This window comes from Mollisia scopiformis, assembly GCF_001500285.1.
Source record: "Mollisia scopiformis unplaced genomic scaffold LY89scaffold_10, whole genome shotgun sequence".
Taxonomy (NCBI): Eukaryota; Fungi; Ascomycota; class Leotiomycetes; order Helotiales; family Mollisiaceae; genus Mollisia; species Mollisia scopiformis.
The window spans coordinates 129,158-145,792 of record NW_017263590.1 but is presented as its reverse complement, the minus strand read 5'-3'; the positions used below and the strand labels follow the sequence as shown (position 1 = coordinate 145,792).

Sequence of the window (16,635 nt, the reverse complement as noted above, 5' to 3'; positions counted from 1 at the left end):
GGTTTCGCTGTCTGATATTGGTATGGTGAAAATAGGCAAGTGCCAATCACATAACAGGCGGGATTCATCACTTTGCTGTACTGCTTTCTGATTGTCTAATTCCTACACAGTCTAGAGAGCTACAAATCCTGGCCAGAGACCAAAATATTCCGAGATATTACTTTACAAATACCATTTACTTCTCCCGCAGTTGAAAGGTCTCCTCGCTCCATCCGAACCACTTCGCCATCCGCTTCCCATTTGTAGACAACTCAATCGGATCAAGAATCGGTACAGGATGAGGTTTATGGAACACAATCTTACCCTTCCCAAACCACTTTGACTTTACACTTGGCTCAAATGAATAGGCCGAACCACCGGCACTGTGACGAGCAACGAAGCTGATTGGTTCTTCCCCCATGGCGTTCACAAAGGCATCCCAGTCCACGCTCCTGTTTTGGAAGTTCAAGGTTAGTATTCTTTAATATAGTTGAGATTTTGTGTGTGTGTGTTGGGGGGGGGGGGGGGGGATCTTCGAGCAGTAGAGAGAGATAAGAAACGATGTGACAAACCTGGAACGTTCTTCTGGATTGTTGCTCGGAAACATGCCTCTGAATATCAACAAAGATCTTTTGCTTACGCCGACGCATATCTTCTCTTCGGTAGCACTTGTAGCATCAGACTCTAGCTGTACAGCAGTTGGTGCTTCATCAGTTGTATGTTGGTCTGCGCTTTGCTCGGCGACCCCATGTCGCTTGATCTTTAGCTTTGACAATGGGGTGACGAGAGGATCTGGTTGTTCCAAGCCCCATTGGGTCTGTAGTACTTTCTTGCCTTGGGCCTTAAGCAATTTCTTGGCTTCCTTCTCCGTCTCTCGTGCAGCAATTCCAGTCAATATTGCCTGCTTCTCTGCCTCGATTTCGGCCAGATACTCCGCATCTCTGTCCGCGGATAAGACTTTCAAGTCAGAATGAATGTCGGACGCGTCGAAACCTAATCGCCGCAAGGTTCCTTCATGGCGAGCGCGCATACCTTCCCAGAACTTGCTCAGAGCTGCTCTTTCGGAAGCGTCTTGATCGAGCCAAGTCTGGCTGAACCGGGTGCCTGTTGGCTTCGGGGTCTCCATGAAGTTCTTCAGAAGTGTAGCCAAACGTTGCTCAGCAGCTATCTTCTTAGATCCGCACTCCTTCAACTCAGGTCTGAGATGGTCCACCCACTTGCCATCCTTCCACTCAATTTGTCTCCACGTGCTCTGTTCGAAGAATTGCTTCTCAATATAACGCCACACTTTGCCATCTTCGGAAGACTTTAGGTCTTGTATTGAAGGCGTGGGTGGATGCGGGCGATGCCACCGAACCAGAGAAAGCATTTGGTGCACGGAAGACATATCAGCGAACAACTCGTAGAGGATCTCGTCCAGCCTCGCCAACTCTAGCTTGTCTTTTTTCTTGTGGCAGTCTGCTAGATGTTCGTCAAACATTGCAAAGAGCATGGAGAAGTCCTTCCGACGAGGGTCGGTGTGCTCATGGTTATCTATGATTATGTCTTCCTTATCGGTCAAAGCGAATGTACAGAAGTTCAAGCGGTCATTGTACAGCACATCTGCAGGCGTTTCACCGGGAACCTTTCGCCCTATCGAGACCGACATGCTCTGCAAACGTTGGACGTACTTGACATTCCACTTGCTCTGGAAGCCCGGCCTATGAAGCAAAGTATATCGGATTGCCTGAATGCGGCGCTGCAATTGATCATAGAGAAGAGCTTCCAATGACCCAAGTGCGTGGTTGTACTGTGAGGAAAGGGCTTCCCCAACTTTCACTTCAACATCGAAGCTACGATATGTTGCTTGCAGCTTCAATGTCGCCTCCAAAATGCCCTCCCAAGACCAGAATTGTATCGCTCTCTGCATTAATTCGAGATGAGTGCAGACATACTGGTTTGTCTTCGTCAGATTCGTGGCTAAACCTCCGTCAACCAAAAGCTTCGCATATCGACGAAAGTATCGTGGATCTGTCTGCAACAGCCACAGATTGTCACCATGCATATTCAGCTGTGTCTGAGCGATAGAGAGTAGCTCTTCGATGTCAAATTTCGGAGGAGCTGAGAATGGTTGATTTAGATATGTCGATGCGAACTCGTCTGGGCTGCTTCCTCCGGGGCTTGCTGACCGTAATCCAATTATCTTTTCAAAGCGATCGGATTGTGGTGATGTGTCGTTGCGACTAAAGCCCTCGAGAAGCTTTTCGACGATCCCTCGCAAGAACGCCAAGAGCTTCTGCTGAGCTTCCAAAGTCAAGATAGCCCTAGGAAATCCTACAATGTCCCACCTGTGGGCAGCACTCTCTTCCCATCGCGTCACTTTCCCATATTCCGAACCATGCATGATGATACAAACACTACTGTATGCGGTCTCGAATGTACCCAATTCCCAGTCCTTTGCGAGTATGGTTGTGTCGTAGGGTGCCCACTCCGCAGGGGAATACTTTGTGCGGTTGTGCAGAAGGTTCAACAGCCTCAATGGGTCAGAAGCTAAAGCCTCGACATTGATATATGGTAGTAAGAACGTGTTGCGGTATGGTCGGCGTTCGCGTCCCTGAGTCAAGTCGATACACCCATGCCAATGTACAGAGCCTTCCGCAACTGCTTTTCTGAATACTTTCAGTCGTTCAGCGAACTTACGCGAAAATATCACATCGGCCCATTGATGTTGGTAAAGATCATTGTCAACCAGGAGTAGATGACGAGCTCGTTCGCTGGGCGTCAATTTCTTCCAACGCTTGAGAATTGTGTTACCGTTCATGTAACACTGCTCTTTGAGGTATGCACGATCGGCCGAAATCTTCTTGAAGGCTCGACTTGCTTGAGTTTTGGCTTCTTCATCCGCGACATAACTGGAATACCTCTTGATCTGCTTGAATTGACCGTCAGGAAGTCGTGTATCTCTGTTGATCGCCGTCTTGTACTGCTGGTTGCACTCTTCGCACTCGCAAGGTGGTCGAAACATATGTCGGAAAGTTTTGAGGTCTTCTCCTCGAGTGATCGCTTGTATGTAGTGGTTGGGTCCGAAAATCCTTTGAAAAGGTCAGCAACTTCACCCTCGATCTTCACTTCATGCGTACGTACGGCTCATTCGTCTCGAAGATGAAGGCTAGGGGCACGTCGTCTTCGTCCTTCAACTCAACAGCCATTGTTGCGCGTTGCAAGAGGTGGTGCGTTGAGAATATTGTTGTTGTATAAAAGATGGTCGCCAAGGAGACGCGCAGCAGAATTTTATTTTTCAAATCGCCATTCACCTTTAACGACAAAGTTGAAGATAAGAAAGCACGCTACGACCAAGAAGACCTTCGTCATTACGACTTTGTAGTTGAAAGCGAACGCTCGAAGTCTCATCTGGCTGCCTTGGCAGCGACACTGTTTCGGAGCAACACGATACGAATCATGATGCTGGCAGCACTACATGGACATTGAAAGACTTCTTTTAACTACGCTCGTGCTGAGACATTTGCTCGCGATACTAATTCTCGGAGACTGAATTCGAGAGTGATTTCATCGATCTAATTTTATCACTTTCACGCCATGCAAAATAGAAGCTTCTTGAACCTCAACCAGTCTAACATTTTGCATTTCAGAGCACATCCTAATCATCTTTACTTTCTGCTAAAGCCTCTATTGGAATGCTTGCTACCAAGCATAGATCCGGCGTCCAATGCAAGGCTAGCTAAAGCAAAGAGAGCTTCACATGATAGTTGTGCTGCCGTCGAAATCGTAAACATGTGACAACCGCTCTCCATAAATGAAAATATGTCCCTAATATGACTCTGGCCTCTCAAGTTTCAGCAGGCTTTACGTGAAGTGATATGGTCCTGCATCAGTGTCGAGGTTGTTCGGCTCCCAAACAGCGCTTATGCCCCTTTGTTGACGATAGCCCTAATTCGGGCTAGCTCGCACTCGCGAAGCTTGGCTTATAGGATCAAATAAGCATTTCCTTGTCGCAAAAAACAGAAAGAGGGTATATGAGCAGTAGGGCGGCCGAATGGTCGAGTCCATAACGATCGAAATCAGATTCTCGTGATCCTGCGAAGATGCTTACTCATATATTACTCGCTTGAATCTGTTAATCCCCCTAGGTACTCTGGCTGGTATCTAGGAATCGGTTTTGCAATTTTCATCCTTTGAACTCGCCTATGTCCTTTTTTTTTTTGGAGCAGCAGAGCTGGGACGCATTCGGCTTGATGATTGAACCCGCAGTTGTTGAAAGCACGCATGTATCTGTCTCAATTTACGTCCCCCCAATCGTGACCTTGAAAAACTCTCAAGTGTGTAGAAGCACCTTTGCTGCTAGGACTTCATGTCCCGTCATGATACACCGTGATGGTTCATATGAAAGGAGGCCGATATTCGAAGCGAACACGTGACGTCCCTTTCGTCTTAGGTCGAGGTCATTGACACAACGCACCAAAGCATTCCAGGCAACAGTAACAGTGGCAAGAGGTACCGAGAGATGAAAAAGCTAAGCAACGAAAGAATTTAAAACCTGGCGAGCGACAACGACGGGCGCAAGTCCCAGTTCAATAGTCAAGTCCGTCGAGCGCAAGTACATGCAGACAAAAACAGAAAGGGAACTTAAAAGGTAGACCTATGTTAAGTTGGAACTCCGTCCAACCTCAAGCACAAAGGGAAAGGGAATTCGATTATGGTATCATTTGATTTGTCATCTCATTACAGAAGCAGTATATTAAAGGAACCGTAAGGTCCAAGTGGTATCTCAATGCAGCACGCTCCTCCACTTCAACCTATCATACAGGCCTGCGAAGAAGGAAATCGGTATCTCATGAAGTTTCAGATCCCCAACGCCAACCAGAGAATGGAAAGTTCACAAGCTCATCTGATCCTCGATCTTCCCAACACCATGATCTAGTATCGAGAGCGACGTTGCCAGAAGCGTCTACGAGTAGTGGTAGTACCATTCGCATATCCAGCATCGCCAGCCTTGGAGGCGCGGTTGTCCTTTCGGTGCATTCTCGAAGAGAGGCAAGTGAACAGCACAACGATGGTTCCGAAGAACAAGCAGAGCATGGCTGCGAGAATGGTCCACATCCCGACCGAATAGTAGGCATGGCTTCCGCTGCCGTCCTTGTTGACATGGTTCTTGATGATGCCGAAGAGCGCAAAGTCGCAAGCCATGACCACGACGGTGATGAGCCAGGTTACGGCCGCGACCATAGCTGCCATGATCGCACCGCAGAAACCGGCGCCGAGTGCGAGGAGGAAGGAGATGAATGCAAGACCGGTGGCGATTGGGTGGAGGATCATGACTCGAGTCAGGGCCTTTGTGGTATCGGTTGAGGCGGTGGTAAAGGTGGTGTGGTCGATGCCAGCCATGATATCAGCGGGGTTGTAGCCAATGTGCTTGCCGGTGCAGTAATCTTGATCAGTGCTACGGAGGGAAAAGTCAGCTTTGCTAGATTGACTTGGAGAATAGAAGCTTACCTTGCGGGAGCAACATCGAGAACGCAGTGGCCAAAGGTACCGAAGGTAACTGAGGAGTTGCGGATGTCGGATTGGTTGGTGAGCATCACCTTTAGGATGGCGATGTCATTGATAACCGGAGCAGAGATGGTGGTAATCAAGAGCAGAATCGCCGCAGCGAATATAAGAAACGTGCCCAGGTGGTGGAAGATGCCTGTCTTTGCCATTGTGATTGATTGCTGGGTTTGATTTGAGGTGGTTGTTGTTGTTGTTCTGCGTTTGCGTTTGGAGAAAGCTTTTGCGTCCTAACTATTGGACCTGAACTACAACTTTGTCACGAAAAGTGAACGTGTCGGCTGATGGAAGCTGAGAGGAATGGAAGAAGTTCAGCAATGGAGGGAAGCAGGACAGGTTTTATTCACAAGCGTTTCAGTCTGGCGGTGGTGTGAATGATCGTGTGTTGTTGCTGGCGCTCATTGCCGTGGCCACAAAGCAAGGAATGTGAAGTGTTTGCACCCGATTCGTCATAGGCGGCTTTTTTTTTCTGCTCTGCACCCTGGTCATGCACGCTGGGGAGTCGTGGCTCAGCCAGTTTTCCAACATCTTTTCGTTTCAACTCCTGGTCGTGGCCTGTCGATTGTCAATTACCCAGCGACGCGCTTGCAACAGGTGACGCTGGCTTTGCTCGTTGTCATTGGCTTCAGCGGAGAAGAAGTTGGGGAAGCGAACCATCCATGAGATGGACGCCACAGTCTTGACGAACAGGTGGATTTAAGATTTCAGGGTTCTGACATTCTTGGCAGCTTTAAGCCACACAGAGCAATGATCTGCTCGCTGCCGAGGTTTTCACCCGCACTCAATTGTGACAGTGACGTACTAAATCAGGGGTATGCTGTGGCTCAGTTTTGCGCAACACTTTCTATTGGATCCTCACTCATCTAATTGACTCCCGACCTGGAAGATTGCGCTCGGTTGTGCCTTGATTCTGTCCACCAGAAATTGTCTCTGGGAGGACTGGGCGTGGCCATCGATGAATTGATGACGGTACTGGCAAGGGTCCCCTGAGATCAGACAATGTCTGAGAGATCTCTGTCTCGTCACGCGTGTCACCTCATGTTTGGGTGATGCCCCTCCTTTTTGATCTTCGCTTAAAACTGGGTGCTGATGGACAAAGCAGAGGGAAAAGATCTCTGGTGTTTTCAATCGGGTTGGTGGAACTTTACAAGCCGTCGATAAGTACGGCAGCAATTGTCATTACAATAGCCAAGGTGGGGAATTTCAAGGTCATGCGACGCAGCGACGATACTCTCAATCGTTTGCACTTTTGTTTCCCATAATGGACATACAAAGTTCAGCTCTTTCTGCGTCTCTGCCTACACGTCTACACTACAAACTTACTATGAAAACCACTGCTAAGAGCCATGCATCACTGTCGCAAAATGCTGGGATATTGTTAAGACCCCGCAAAGGACTTGTACAACGAGCACCATTGCTGTTCTTTAGCTCTGTTCATCCGGTAATGCATAATATATCTCTCTATGCGTCTGGATCATGAGCATAGTGGGAGAAGAGAGATCTAATGAAGTACTTCCACCAGACTTGATGATAATTACCCCGATGATCATGATCATGAGATGCCTGGAATGATCAATCTCCTTTTCGATATGTTGGAAGCGGCGTCATTCTCCCTGCTATTAATCCCTCGGAATTTCTGTACTTCCAATATCGCAGTTAAAGCCGCGTTAGGGTAGATTGATTCTCGAATATCTCTTTTCCATGATCACGTGCAAGGTACGACTCATTCAACAGTTGAACCATTCAGAAACCACCATGAAGCTACCTACATTTCTCCCTAAACTCCTCAAACCTTAAACGGACACCCCCCTCCCCCACCGGCATCATCACACTCCCCTCCCCCTTCGACAAATAATGCCTAGCAAAAAGATCATTCTGAATCCAAACCACCTTATTCAACGCCCTAATCGCCCTCCCCTTCATCTCATTCGCAACATCCATCTCCATCACCGCTCCCACCAAGATATCAACCACGTACCCGAGCAAGGCGCCCATATGAATGTATTCTACTCTTAGCTCGGGTTTCTTTTCCCGGTGCTTGAAGCCGGGTTAGCCTGTGTGCATGATGCCTACGTTGTCGAGGTATTTCCAGAACGGGGAGGTGGGCGTCAGGTCTGGTGTTGAGACGAGTTTGACGATGTAGTTCTGTTTTTATCCATTTTCGATCGAAATAAATTATAATACTATTTTTTAAAGAAAATAATACTAAGACTTGACAATAATAACCTAATTATTATTAATAACAATTTAATTAACAATAACAACTTAATTAATAATAACAATTTAATTAACAATAATAATTTAATTGACAATCATAACTTAATTAATAATAATAATTTAATTAACAATAACAATACCCTACAACTTTTTATAGCAAATAACGCTACGGAAAAAGCGTAGTTTAACAAACTACACTAGCTCTACATAACTAAGGCCGCGGCCAGGACGACACTCCAAACACCACCGCTATCCGTTCCTGTGTTCATCTTGTTTCATGAACGTCTTTGTGCGGATTATAGAGAGGCTGGAGGGGAGTTTATATAGAAGAAACGAAGGACGGGGGCCAAAGGAAGTGAATGGAGGGCGGAGAGTGGAAAACGGAGAGCAAAGGACCGAAAAAGGTGAATTTATAGATTCACTAGCCGCGGAGAACGGTTTGGAGAGTGGTAAGGCTAGGTGAGTGAATTAAATCAGCAAAGAATGAGCACAGGATGGAAAATAGCTAAGCTTTTTAGTCTTATAGTGAATAAAAGCACAAATTTGTCACACTACTATTTACATACTTGTTCTCCGTTTGTTCATGCGTTGTCGTTAGATACTGCTTATTCTGCTTCGCGCGTCTGCTTCCCATCAATACTTCTTTTTTGAGTTTGAGGGGAGGGGGAAGGGAGGGGGACTAACCTTCCGCCTCTCTTCTCTTCTTCTGGCGGGCGGGAAACATCAACCCTCGTCTCATTTTGACCAAGAGTTTATTATCAAGCAGCTGTGGAGAAATCTGATTCCTTAGGCCATGGTGGAGAAAAGAACCCTTATTAGTCGTGGGAAGATTCCAGTCCCGAGAAGGCAGGGGAAGAACATCGTTGTTCTGACGAAAAGAGGAGTGTTCGTCCTTGGAGAGATTTATCATGACCTGCAACAAGCAGCCATACTTTCAGAAATCAAGATCTTGACTTGCACCTTGATTAGTTTCCAGGAATAGAGACATTGACTTATTCAATCTAGCATTCTTGCGATCTAGAATTACATTCAAGAGATGCCTTCAATGATAGCCACTCGCCTCCACAAGTACTGTACAAACGTCCTCTCCAAGTAAAGCGCGCGGAATGTTTTGCTGCCGTTCAATGCACACTTGAAATTCAAGTCCAGAGGATCAGACGCACGATTTTCAAGGCAGGGAAGATATCTTCTCTTCCTGAGCTCGCATTCGGACAGGATTTCGTGAAGTTCGGTCCAGAGTCACAAATTGCTAGCGGCTCGATAATTCCCATTACTGTATAGTGCTGGAGATTAGTTTGGATAAGGGGCCTGACACCAGAATTGTGAGAGTTCGGAAGGCCATAACTCTGTGGCGCAGCCGTGTATAGTGGTTCGTATGCTGGAGCAGCAGGTTGAATCCCTTTGATGATAGTTGCGAGACCGAAGCAGCGATTGATGTCCATGTGCTGGTACCTATTACTGGCTCTTAGCGAGTGATTGGAAAGATTCGAGGTGTTCTGTCCAAACTGCTGACAATTGAGGCATCCTTCACTCTGCACTCTGGTTTCCTTCTATTTACTCACCTTGCGTGGATGGGGCATGGGAGGTCAGGGACTCAAGAAAGAGATTAGTCTAGTAATCGAAGACATGAGGAGAGCTGTTGACAGACAATAAATTACCACACAGCCATTGAAAAGAGCAGATACAAATATCCATGTTATTCTGGAGATGATTCCTAGACGTATTGTAGATATTGTGCACCGAACCTGCAGCCTTACCCACAACAGGAGTTGGACAGTATCCAAACTTCTGTTGCTAAAGTAGATACATTATTCGATGTACTTGAGAAAATATCATCCCCAAGACCTCAGGAGCAATTCAAGTTAGAGGTTCTGAAAATTACTTCATCTACGCTTAAAAGAAATGCAGCTCTGACCAGTTCTGCATGGACTCGTAACAGCCAAGGGAAGTAAAGAGGCTAGAGGCAAGAGTTTAGCAGTTTCATTGCCATAGACTAGTAACTAGCAAGATATGATGGATATCCTGGTAGACTCAAAGATGACAACGTTGCTTTCTCCACTGGAAAATGGCAATTGGCGTTGCTCCTACGTGAAGTGTCTGGCTTCGCCCTTTACCTGGAATGAACATGGATAAGTCGAGCTTCGACAGGTGAAAAATACCGCACTTGCGAGGTGCCCCTAGCAAGTCAATCACAATTCGGAGTGCAGTGTATAGACTGTAACCATTCATTATGTGGATGCCTGCTTCCGTATTACACACAATTGGACCCAGATAATACATGCCACCAACGCCTGTATATGTAACTCCGACATCCAATCAGGAAGACTTATGTTCTAATGGTATATCCTCCTTATTTCTTGGCCGACGTTTGTACAGAGCCTCGAAGGGGGTCTATCGATCCTACGCCGGTTTCAAAATATAATGTTGTCGATGTATCATGCTCGCTGAAGTGCCAAGACGTATCGAGCTGCTGCTAACTTCCACCACCCAGCATCGTATCTAACCCTCGCGTATCTCCATCTCTCCAGGTATTATGTTGCTGTCCCTCTCCAAAACCGGTACAGCCGTCTCAATCGCCCTCTTAGACTTCACCTTTCCGACTGTGCCTGCTATCGAACCCAGCCCGATACTCCCAACTCCTGGTGTAGGACCCAATGCCCAGGACCCAAGTGCTGTTGTTGCAAACGTCTGCGTCATCAAGATCCACGTGGCGCTCGTTGTGCCATCTACCGTAAACAAGCTTCCTGCTACGGAAGTGGTAGGATATTGTGTTGCAGCGAGCGTGGTAGCTGCTATACCTCCACCTTGAGCGACTTGGCGCTCTTCCAGCTCTGCAGACTCCAGCTCTTCAGCATGAGGGCTGAAATCTGGCTCAGGAATCGCCTCCGCAAACATGGTAGGTGTGAGGAGGAGGAGTGAGAAGAGGAGGTGGTGAGGTTGCATCGTGAGGAATGCGGGCGCGAGCCGTTGGCTAGATTGAGACTCTTGGCGCGATTGCTGTCCGTCAACCGCCTGATTCTGATGTTTTGACGATTGTGGGACGACGATATTCTCCGACTTCTCGTATTGTACTGCAGATATCTGCGTTGCGGCGCAATGAAAGGGTCTTCGTTGGCTGTCTCGTTTGTATGGGTACTCAGGGGCTGCGGTTTCGCTGGGATGAATTTGTACGAAGTCGAATTTCTCGCAAAGGATTGTAAGCGTGCAATGCCGTCTCTGTGTGCGTCGTGAGCAACTTGAGGATTTGTCGTGATCGTGATGATGGAGAGAACAAAGGAAATACGAATTGAAAGGTTGGAGTCTCAGTTGGAGCTCCACTTCCTCCTTCGCTATTTTCGGGAAAGTACGAATCCTTGAAGATCTTCACTTTGTTTTGTAGCAAGTCAGGGGCAGCCGTGATGGTATTGGTTCGTATCTCCGGCACGACCCACTTAAATGCCAAGGCTTGCGTGGAAGTTATATCTCACGTGCCTTGCCTCTCTCTCAGTAAATACCTAGGCAGAGACCAATGTCTCCAACGAGAAAGAGAGAAGTCTTGCTTGCCATAAGAAATGACGAGACTGCTATGAAATCACTCAACATAGTCTCATTGACGGGTTTAAGATAGACATCACGTGCATTTCTCTTTCGAGCTTACCTATGGATTGTTCCTTCAGTCGCTTTATCTTGTTGTCTGGATGTCACTTCTATTTGTACTGCGAACCACTACTAAGTATATTTGATAACTACTGCGTGCTACTATATCGAGCCCCTGTAAGTTCTCATTGTGAGAGAAGTCATTGCCTCCTTGACTCACCAGCTTCCAAGACTTTTCAAAATGAAGGGCAAGCCTGAAAGTTCTCGTCCTTTGGCACAATTTCTCAGGAGAACAAGTCTGAATACTCCTTGAACACATTTCCAGGATCGTATTTCTTCTTTAGGGCGAAGATCCTGTCATGATTGACGCCGTACACCTCTCGCGGATCCAAGCCGTCAACTTCATCCATGTTAGCAATTTGGTTCTAGGTGGTTGAGCAATCTTACAATCATAATTCGGGTATCTTCCTGTACTTGTCCGCGTCGTCTCATCCACGCCTCCTTCTCTCTGTCTTAACTGAAATTCTTTCATCGCGAAGGCATCAATCTTTTCACACCAGTTTCTGCAATGCTCATCGTTCTCTTCCTCCGTCCACGTTGCTACCGAAAACATAGTGCCATGCATCCCACGATCCGCATATGCCGTTCCCGTCTGGTCGACTTTCAAAGTTGCAGAGGGATTGTGCCATTCGAAGCCTATGATTGACTGCTCAGCGTCTGGAATCTTCTTCATGAAATCATCCATATCATTGAGAATCGTCTCAAGACAAATGAAATCTAAAGGAGCCATAACGCTTGCTCCGATCGACGTTTTCCGCCAATGTCTTCCTATAGCGGACCCAGCCTGGACCCCAGATTGAGAAAAAGGCACCATTTTCGCAGTGTTGATCTTGGATCTCATCTCCAAAAGTGGTGCAAAGAACTTCCTTGCTTCATCCTCAGGACCATTGTACCAAACAATTGCGAATATTCCCAGCTCTGAGGTACCCGGTAAGACTTTCCAGATCATGCATAGAGATGCTTTTCCGTCATTGTTCTCATCACTCATGATCGTGTTGGCCATATCCACTACTCCTGAAAGTTGAGACTTCTCAAATGCCAAGGTCCCAGCCCAGACCATATTCTTCTGGTCATGAGCCCGAAGCACGAACTTCGTTACAATGCCGAAACATGACCCAGCGCCTCTCAATGCCCAGAACATGTCTTGGTTCTCGTGTTCCGAGCAGTTCATGATCCGACCATCACCAAGCACGACTTCTACTTCGAGCAAATTGTCACATCCCATACCATGTGCTCCATTCAGCCAGCTATATCCACCATTTAGAGTAAAGCCACCGACACCAACAGACGGCGTGATCCCTCCCACAGCAGCAAGGCTATGCTTCTCTGCTTCAGCATAGACGGAACTCCATGTGACTGCAGCCTCGGTAGTAATCGTTTTCTTGATGGGATCGACAGACACAGAACTCATTTTTCGAAGATCGATGACGAGGCCATCCTCGACGGAATTGCCTTTGCCATTGTGACCAATGCCACAAACCGCGATATCAATCTCATGGTTTGCAGCAAATCGCAGGATATCTGCTACATCATGCACAGATTGTGGATAGATGATTGCACCCTGAATTCGGAAATCAGTTGCGATGTCATCATGGACTGTGAACTACTGACTGCATTACGCTCAGCTGGTCTGAACCAACGGTGCAAGCTCTCCTCAAATTCGGATGACTCGGGAGTGAGAACAACTATATCAGAGAAGGTGGACTTGAGCTTTGAAAGCGTATCCGATGATATAGGGGCCATATTGACTTGAAAACAAAGGAGTTAAAATGAAGATAAAGGATTCGAGGAGAAACTGCGTGAGTACGTATGTAAGCGACCAGATCGCGCCGTGTAAGCACTCGGTGTTGGAGCAAGGATCCTCCAACAATACATCAAATTGCCAACAGATAGACAAATATGTGCGCAAAGAGAACCGGGTTCATCTCTGGCCTGATATCCATCGCTCCATAAGATTAAACATGGAAAAAACAAGTATGTTGTTTGTTGAACCCAAGAAGACCCGTTGACTCTCAGGCCTACCAGTAAGATTTGACGACAATCAAGCAACTATTATTGACATTTGAATTTTGCAGCTCTAGTTTCGAGGAGCAAGCAACATACTTGCAGGTAGTAGACAAAGAGTCCGAGTCGTCAAGCATGAATGTAGCCCGATTGATGAAGGGGATCGAGCGAAGCAAGGCTTTCAAAGTCGCGACTTCACCAGCTGACGAGTCAGGAAGGACTTATATCGGCTTGTCTTATACTCAGTCTTCTCATAAAGACCATCAAACTCGACAGCTTGTCAAGAAAGTTCGAAGATCAAGCTTGACAGGTCAGGCGTTTGCCGTGAAACGGGTATCGGGCCTGATCCAGTCTAGTGTCTCGCTTGATCTCAAGCTCTTCTCAGACGACTCCGAGACATCCGCTCCCCAGCCATCTTCATTTCATCTCAAGTCTCAAGATCACAACTTCATTCCGGCTCAAAGCTGGAATTCGAAGAGAGATTGCGACGAAATTTGCCTGTACTATATCCCGTTATCTACCATCAGTGGTATTTTTAGATACTCAATATCGTGCTTCAAGTTGAATACGATTGAAGCGTTCGAGTCTTTATTCAACATGGAAATCGCGAAACAATATGTAAAAGCTTGATCTCTACAACCGGCATCAACCTCGTACAGCTTCAAATCATCGCTAAATCAGGAAATCATTCTGTTTGATTTCCTACCGTCTGATTTAGAGTTAATTTTCCAATCCGTGCCGAGTTGACACATCTTGCAATCTCATACACTGTCTCATATAGCATGAGCAAGATTCTTCCAAATATCATCGTACACTTTACCCCAAATGTCACGTCTCGAGTCGAGCCTCAACACCTTGCAACTCATTTCTGTATATAGCATATCCCAGCCGCTTTCATGAGGCCCATTCCGTGTCTCTTCATCTTCAAAAATCCTCCGAAATGCTGGTTTGTGAATACATGATATCTTTCTTGCCCGCTCTGTAGCCTTCATGAATTTCCATGGGCGACGTTCGAGAACCAGAGACCCCTAGGGTCAAAACGGCTTTGATGCAAACAATTCGAGTTGTAAACATCAAGAAGCCAACGCCGCCACCCAAGAGGCCCTATGTCGACGAGAAGGAGCCGCCCTCTACTGCAAGCAGTAGCAAGTCAAGCTTTACCTTCCGTGTACCACGAGCACCTCGATCTGCCCCTCCGATTCCTCGAATCAGACAAAGCATCATCACTTTCAGTTTCGGCAGTAAAGCTCCCTCGCTCAATTCATCCCTTCCTCCTGCAGAACAGTTAATATTCGGGCTGCGAAGGAAGCAGTTCTATGCATATCTCGGCGCATCGATCGTTCTTTTCCTCGTCAGTGTTATAATCGGCCTTGCTGTCCTTTCAGGAGCGTCTAAACCTTTCGTCCCACCCTTCGCTGGTATCGCTGCCTCGACACTCTTCCTCCCGAACACGACTCAACAGACTGCCGCCCTCTTCTTCCAAGACCCAAGCACCAATGGACTTAACCTCCGCATCAGTCCCGATGTCGACAGTCTCCCTTTCTCACCACCTCAACGCCTCAATCTCATGAAAGATGAGTTCCCGACTCAAAACCTCTCATTGGCTGCGACCTCATTCGCAAGCATGAATGGATTCGGTTCCGTATTCCACCAACTCTTCTACGTCATGGATGCATCGATCATGGTGATGAATCTCTCATGCTCTTCCATCTCACCCGCAAGATGCGAAATCATCAGCAACAACATGATCTCCAATAGTCTCCTCCCGACCATGGCTCCAGACTCGGGCATTGCTGCTGTGTATCTGGAAGCGGAGATGGGATGGAAAGTATTCTATCACAACGATGCGTATGCCATCTCCTGCGCATCTTACGAGAACGGGACATGGAACACGACAGGCATAGTGATGGGTAGTAAAGCCGTGCGAGGAAGCAGTATCGCCGCTGCGGTGTTCAGATCGAACATCGAGGTTCTGTATGTGGATCAGACGATGAACATGTTGTTTGCTGTCGAAAGTATGAATGGGACCTGGATGCCTCGTACGTATTCATCCTACTCCTGACCTCCGTCACTTACTGATTGATCTTAGCAACGCAAGTAACCCCCATCCAACCATCAACCTTCTCCCCAACATCATCCCTCGCCATCTCATATGCCTCAAAAGCCGATGTCCTGCTCGCCTACTACCTCGGGACAGACTCCAACATCTACCAATTCGTCGGCCGCGAAGCCTCTACCCTCGCCTTCCCAGTAGCCATCTCATCCGATTTCACAGGTCGAACTACACCCGGGTGGACCAACACGCCAACAAACGTCACCGGAGGCGGAGGCGGAGTCGCGAGTATCGGGTTCGAAGACCAGCTTATGATTTTCTCGGCAGAGGGGAGAGAGGTCGATATGAGTAGTCTGAATACTACGAGTGGGGTGTTCTTGCCGAGTGTTGCGATTTGATGAACGGAGGAGTTGTTGTGTGTTATGATACCACGGTCGCGTGTTTGAGCGGGTTTCTGTCGCGGAGTTTGTGTTGATTTCTTTTTAATCGGGCGTGGATTTTCATCGAAGCATACGTATCTTAATCATATTGTTGCCAGGAAAATATTATCAATCTCAGGAGTGTTAATGTTTTACCCAATTCTTTCTCGCTCGCTTAATTATAGGGGCTCGTAGCCGTCACCTCTTTTGCTCTGATCGATCAGTGCATATGCTTCACCGAGGACTGCTCTTCTTCCGTTGAACAGTTTGTCGCAATTCGATTGTTGACTCGCCTTCAAGACTTCAGCATTACAATGTCTCAATTGAGGCGACAAACCCAATCAAAGCCACTCATCAAGATTATCATGAGACAGTAACAAACATCAACAAAAGATAACAAAAACATTATACACTCAAACTCCCGCCCAGGACCAAAACATCCTGCTTTGGTCTGCACTATCACTATCCACAGCCCCGCAAACTCTCTCGTTCCCCACCATCTCTCATTCCCTTGCCACCAATGTCCACCTCCTCGCCCCCATCAATAGCATCCACTGCGTTGCCCAAAAACAACACTTCCTCAGGACCCACAACCTCAGCACTAGCACTGTTCACCGGCGTCGCGATCGGGGCATTCTTGGTATTCGTCGTTGCGCCGATGGGGTTTTGGATTGCTGTTAGGAGACGACGGCGGAATCAGGAAAGAAGCGTTGATGGCTGATGAGGATATGGGTGGGATGGACAGGGAGGCAGAGGAAAGAGTGTCGAGAAGGGGTAGGATCT

The 16,635-nt window shown here is 47.3% G+C and overlaps 4 protein-coding genes across 4 annotated transcripts; 1 reads left to right on the top strand and 3 right to left on the bottom strand.

Annotated features, from left to right (window-relative positions):
• Positions 1–94: 94 nt before the first annotated feature.
• LY89DRAFT_745890 (uncharacterized protein) lies at positions 95–3,167 on the bottom strand (the record flags this gene model as incomplete). The annotated part of the gene is made up of 3 exons (XM_018221081.1): positions 95–431; positions 552–3,050; positions 3,103–3,167. The coding sequence occupies 3 exons, from the start codon at positions 3,165–3,167 to the stop codon at positions 176–178; spliced, it is 2,820 nt and encodes a 939-aa protein (XP_018072255.1). The 3' UTR covers positions 95–175.
• A 1,507-nt stretch (positions 3,168–4,674) lies between these two features.
• On the bottom strand, positions 4,675–6,154 carry LY89DRAFT_643721 (pali-domain-containing protein). Its single transcript, XM_018211809.1, has 2 exons — positions 5,470–6,154; positions 4,675–5,416 (listed from the first exon to the last, which is right to left on the bottom strand). Exons 1-2 carry the CDS (start codon positions 5,673–5,675, stop codon positions 4,894–4,896), a joined length of 729 nt encoding a protein of 242 aa, XP_018072254.1. The 5' UTR covers positions 5,676–6,154; the 3' UTR covers positions 4,675–4,893.
• Positions 6,155–10,129: 3,975 nt separating this feature from the next.
• Positions 10,130–13,119, bottom strand: LY89DRAFT_745887 (uncharacterized protein; the record flags this gene model as incomplete). The annotated part of the gene is made up of 5 exons (XM_018221080.1): positions 10,130–11,101; positions 11,378–11,445; positions 11,634–11,716; positions 11,764–12,937; positions 12,988–13,119. The coding sequence occupies 5 exons, from the start codon at positions 13,117–13,119 to the stop codon at positions 10,240–10,242; spliced, it is 2,319 nt and encodes a 772-aa protein (XP_018072253.1). The 3' UTR covers positions 10,130–10,239.
• A 1,261-nt stretch (positions 13,120–14,380) lies between these two features.
• On the top strand, positions 14,381–15,831 carry LY89DRAFT_668111 (uncharacterized protein; the record flags this gene model as incomplete). Its single annotated transcript, XM_018213018.1, has 2 exons — positions 14,381–15,419; positions 15,470–15,831. The coding sequence occupies 2 exons, from the start codon at positions 14,381–14,383 to the stop codon at positions 15,829–15,831; spliced, it is 1,401 nt and encodes a 466-aa protein (XP_018072252.1).
• Positions 15,832–16,635: the final 804 nt, after the last annotated feature.

Excerpts from the sequence above, each read along its gene's own strand:
- LY89DRAFT_643721 (XM_018211809.1), bottom strand. The coding sequence starts at position 5,675 with ATGGCAAAGACAGGCATCTTCCACCACCTGGGCACGTTTCTTATATTC. Across the intron at positions 5,417-5,469 it reads CTCGATGTTGCTCCCGCAAG|CACTGATCAAGATTACTGCA; the intron begins GTAAGCTTCTAT and ends TTCCCTCCGTAG.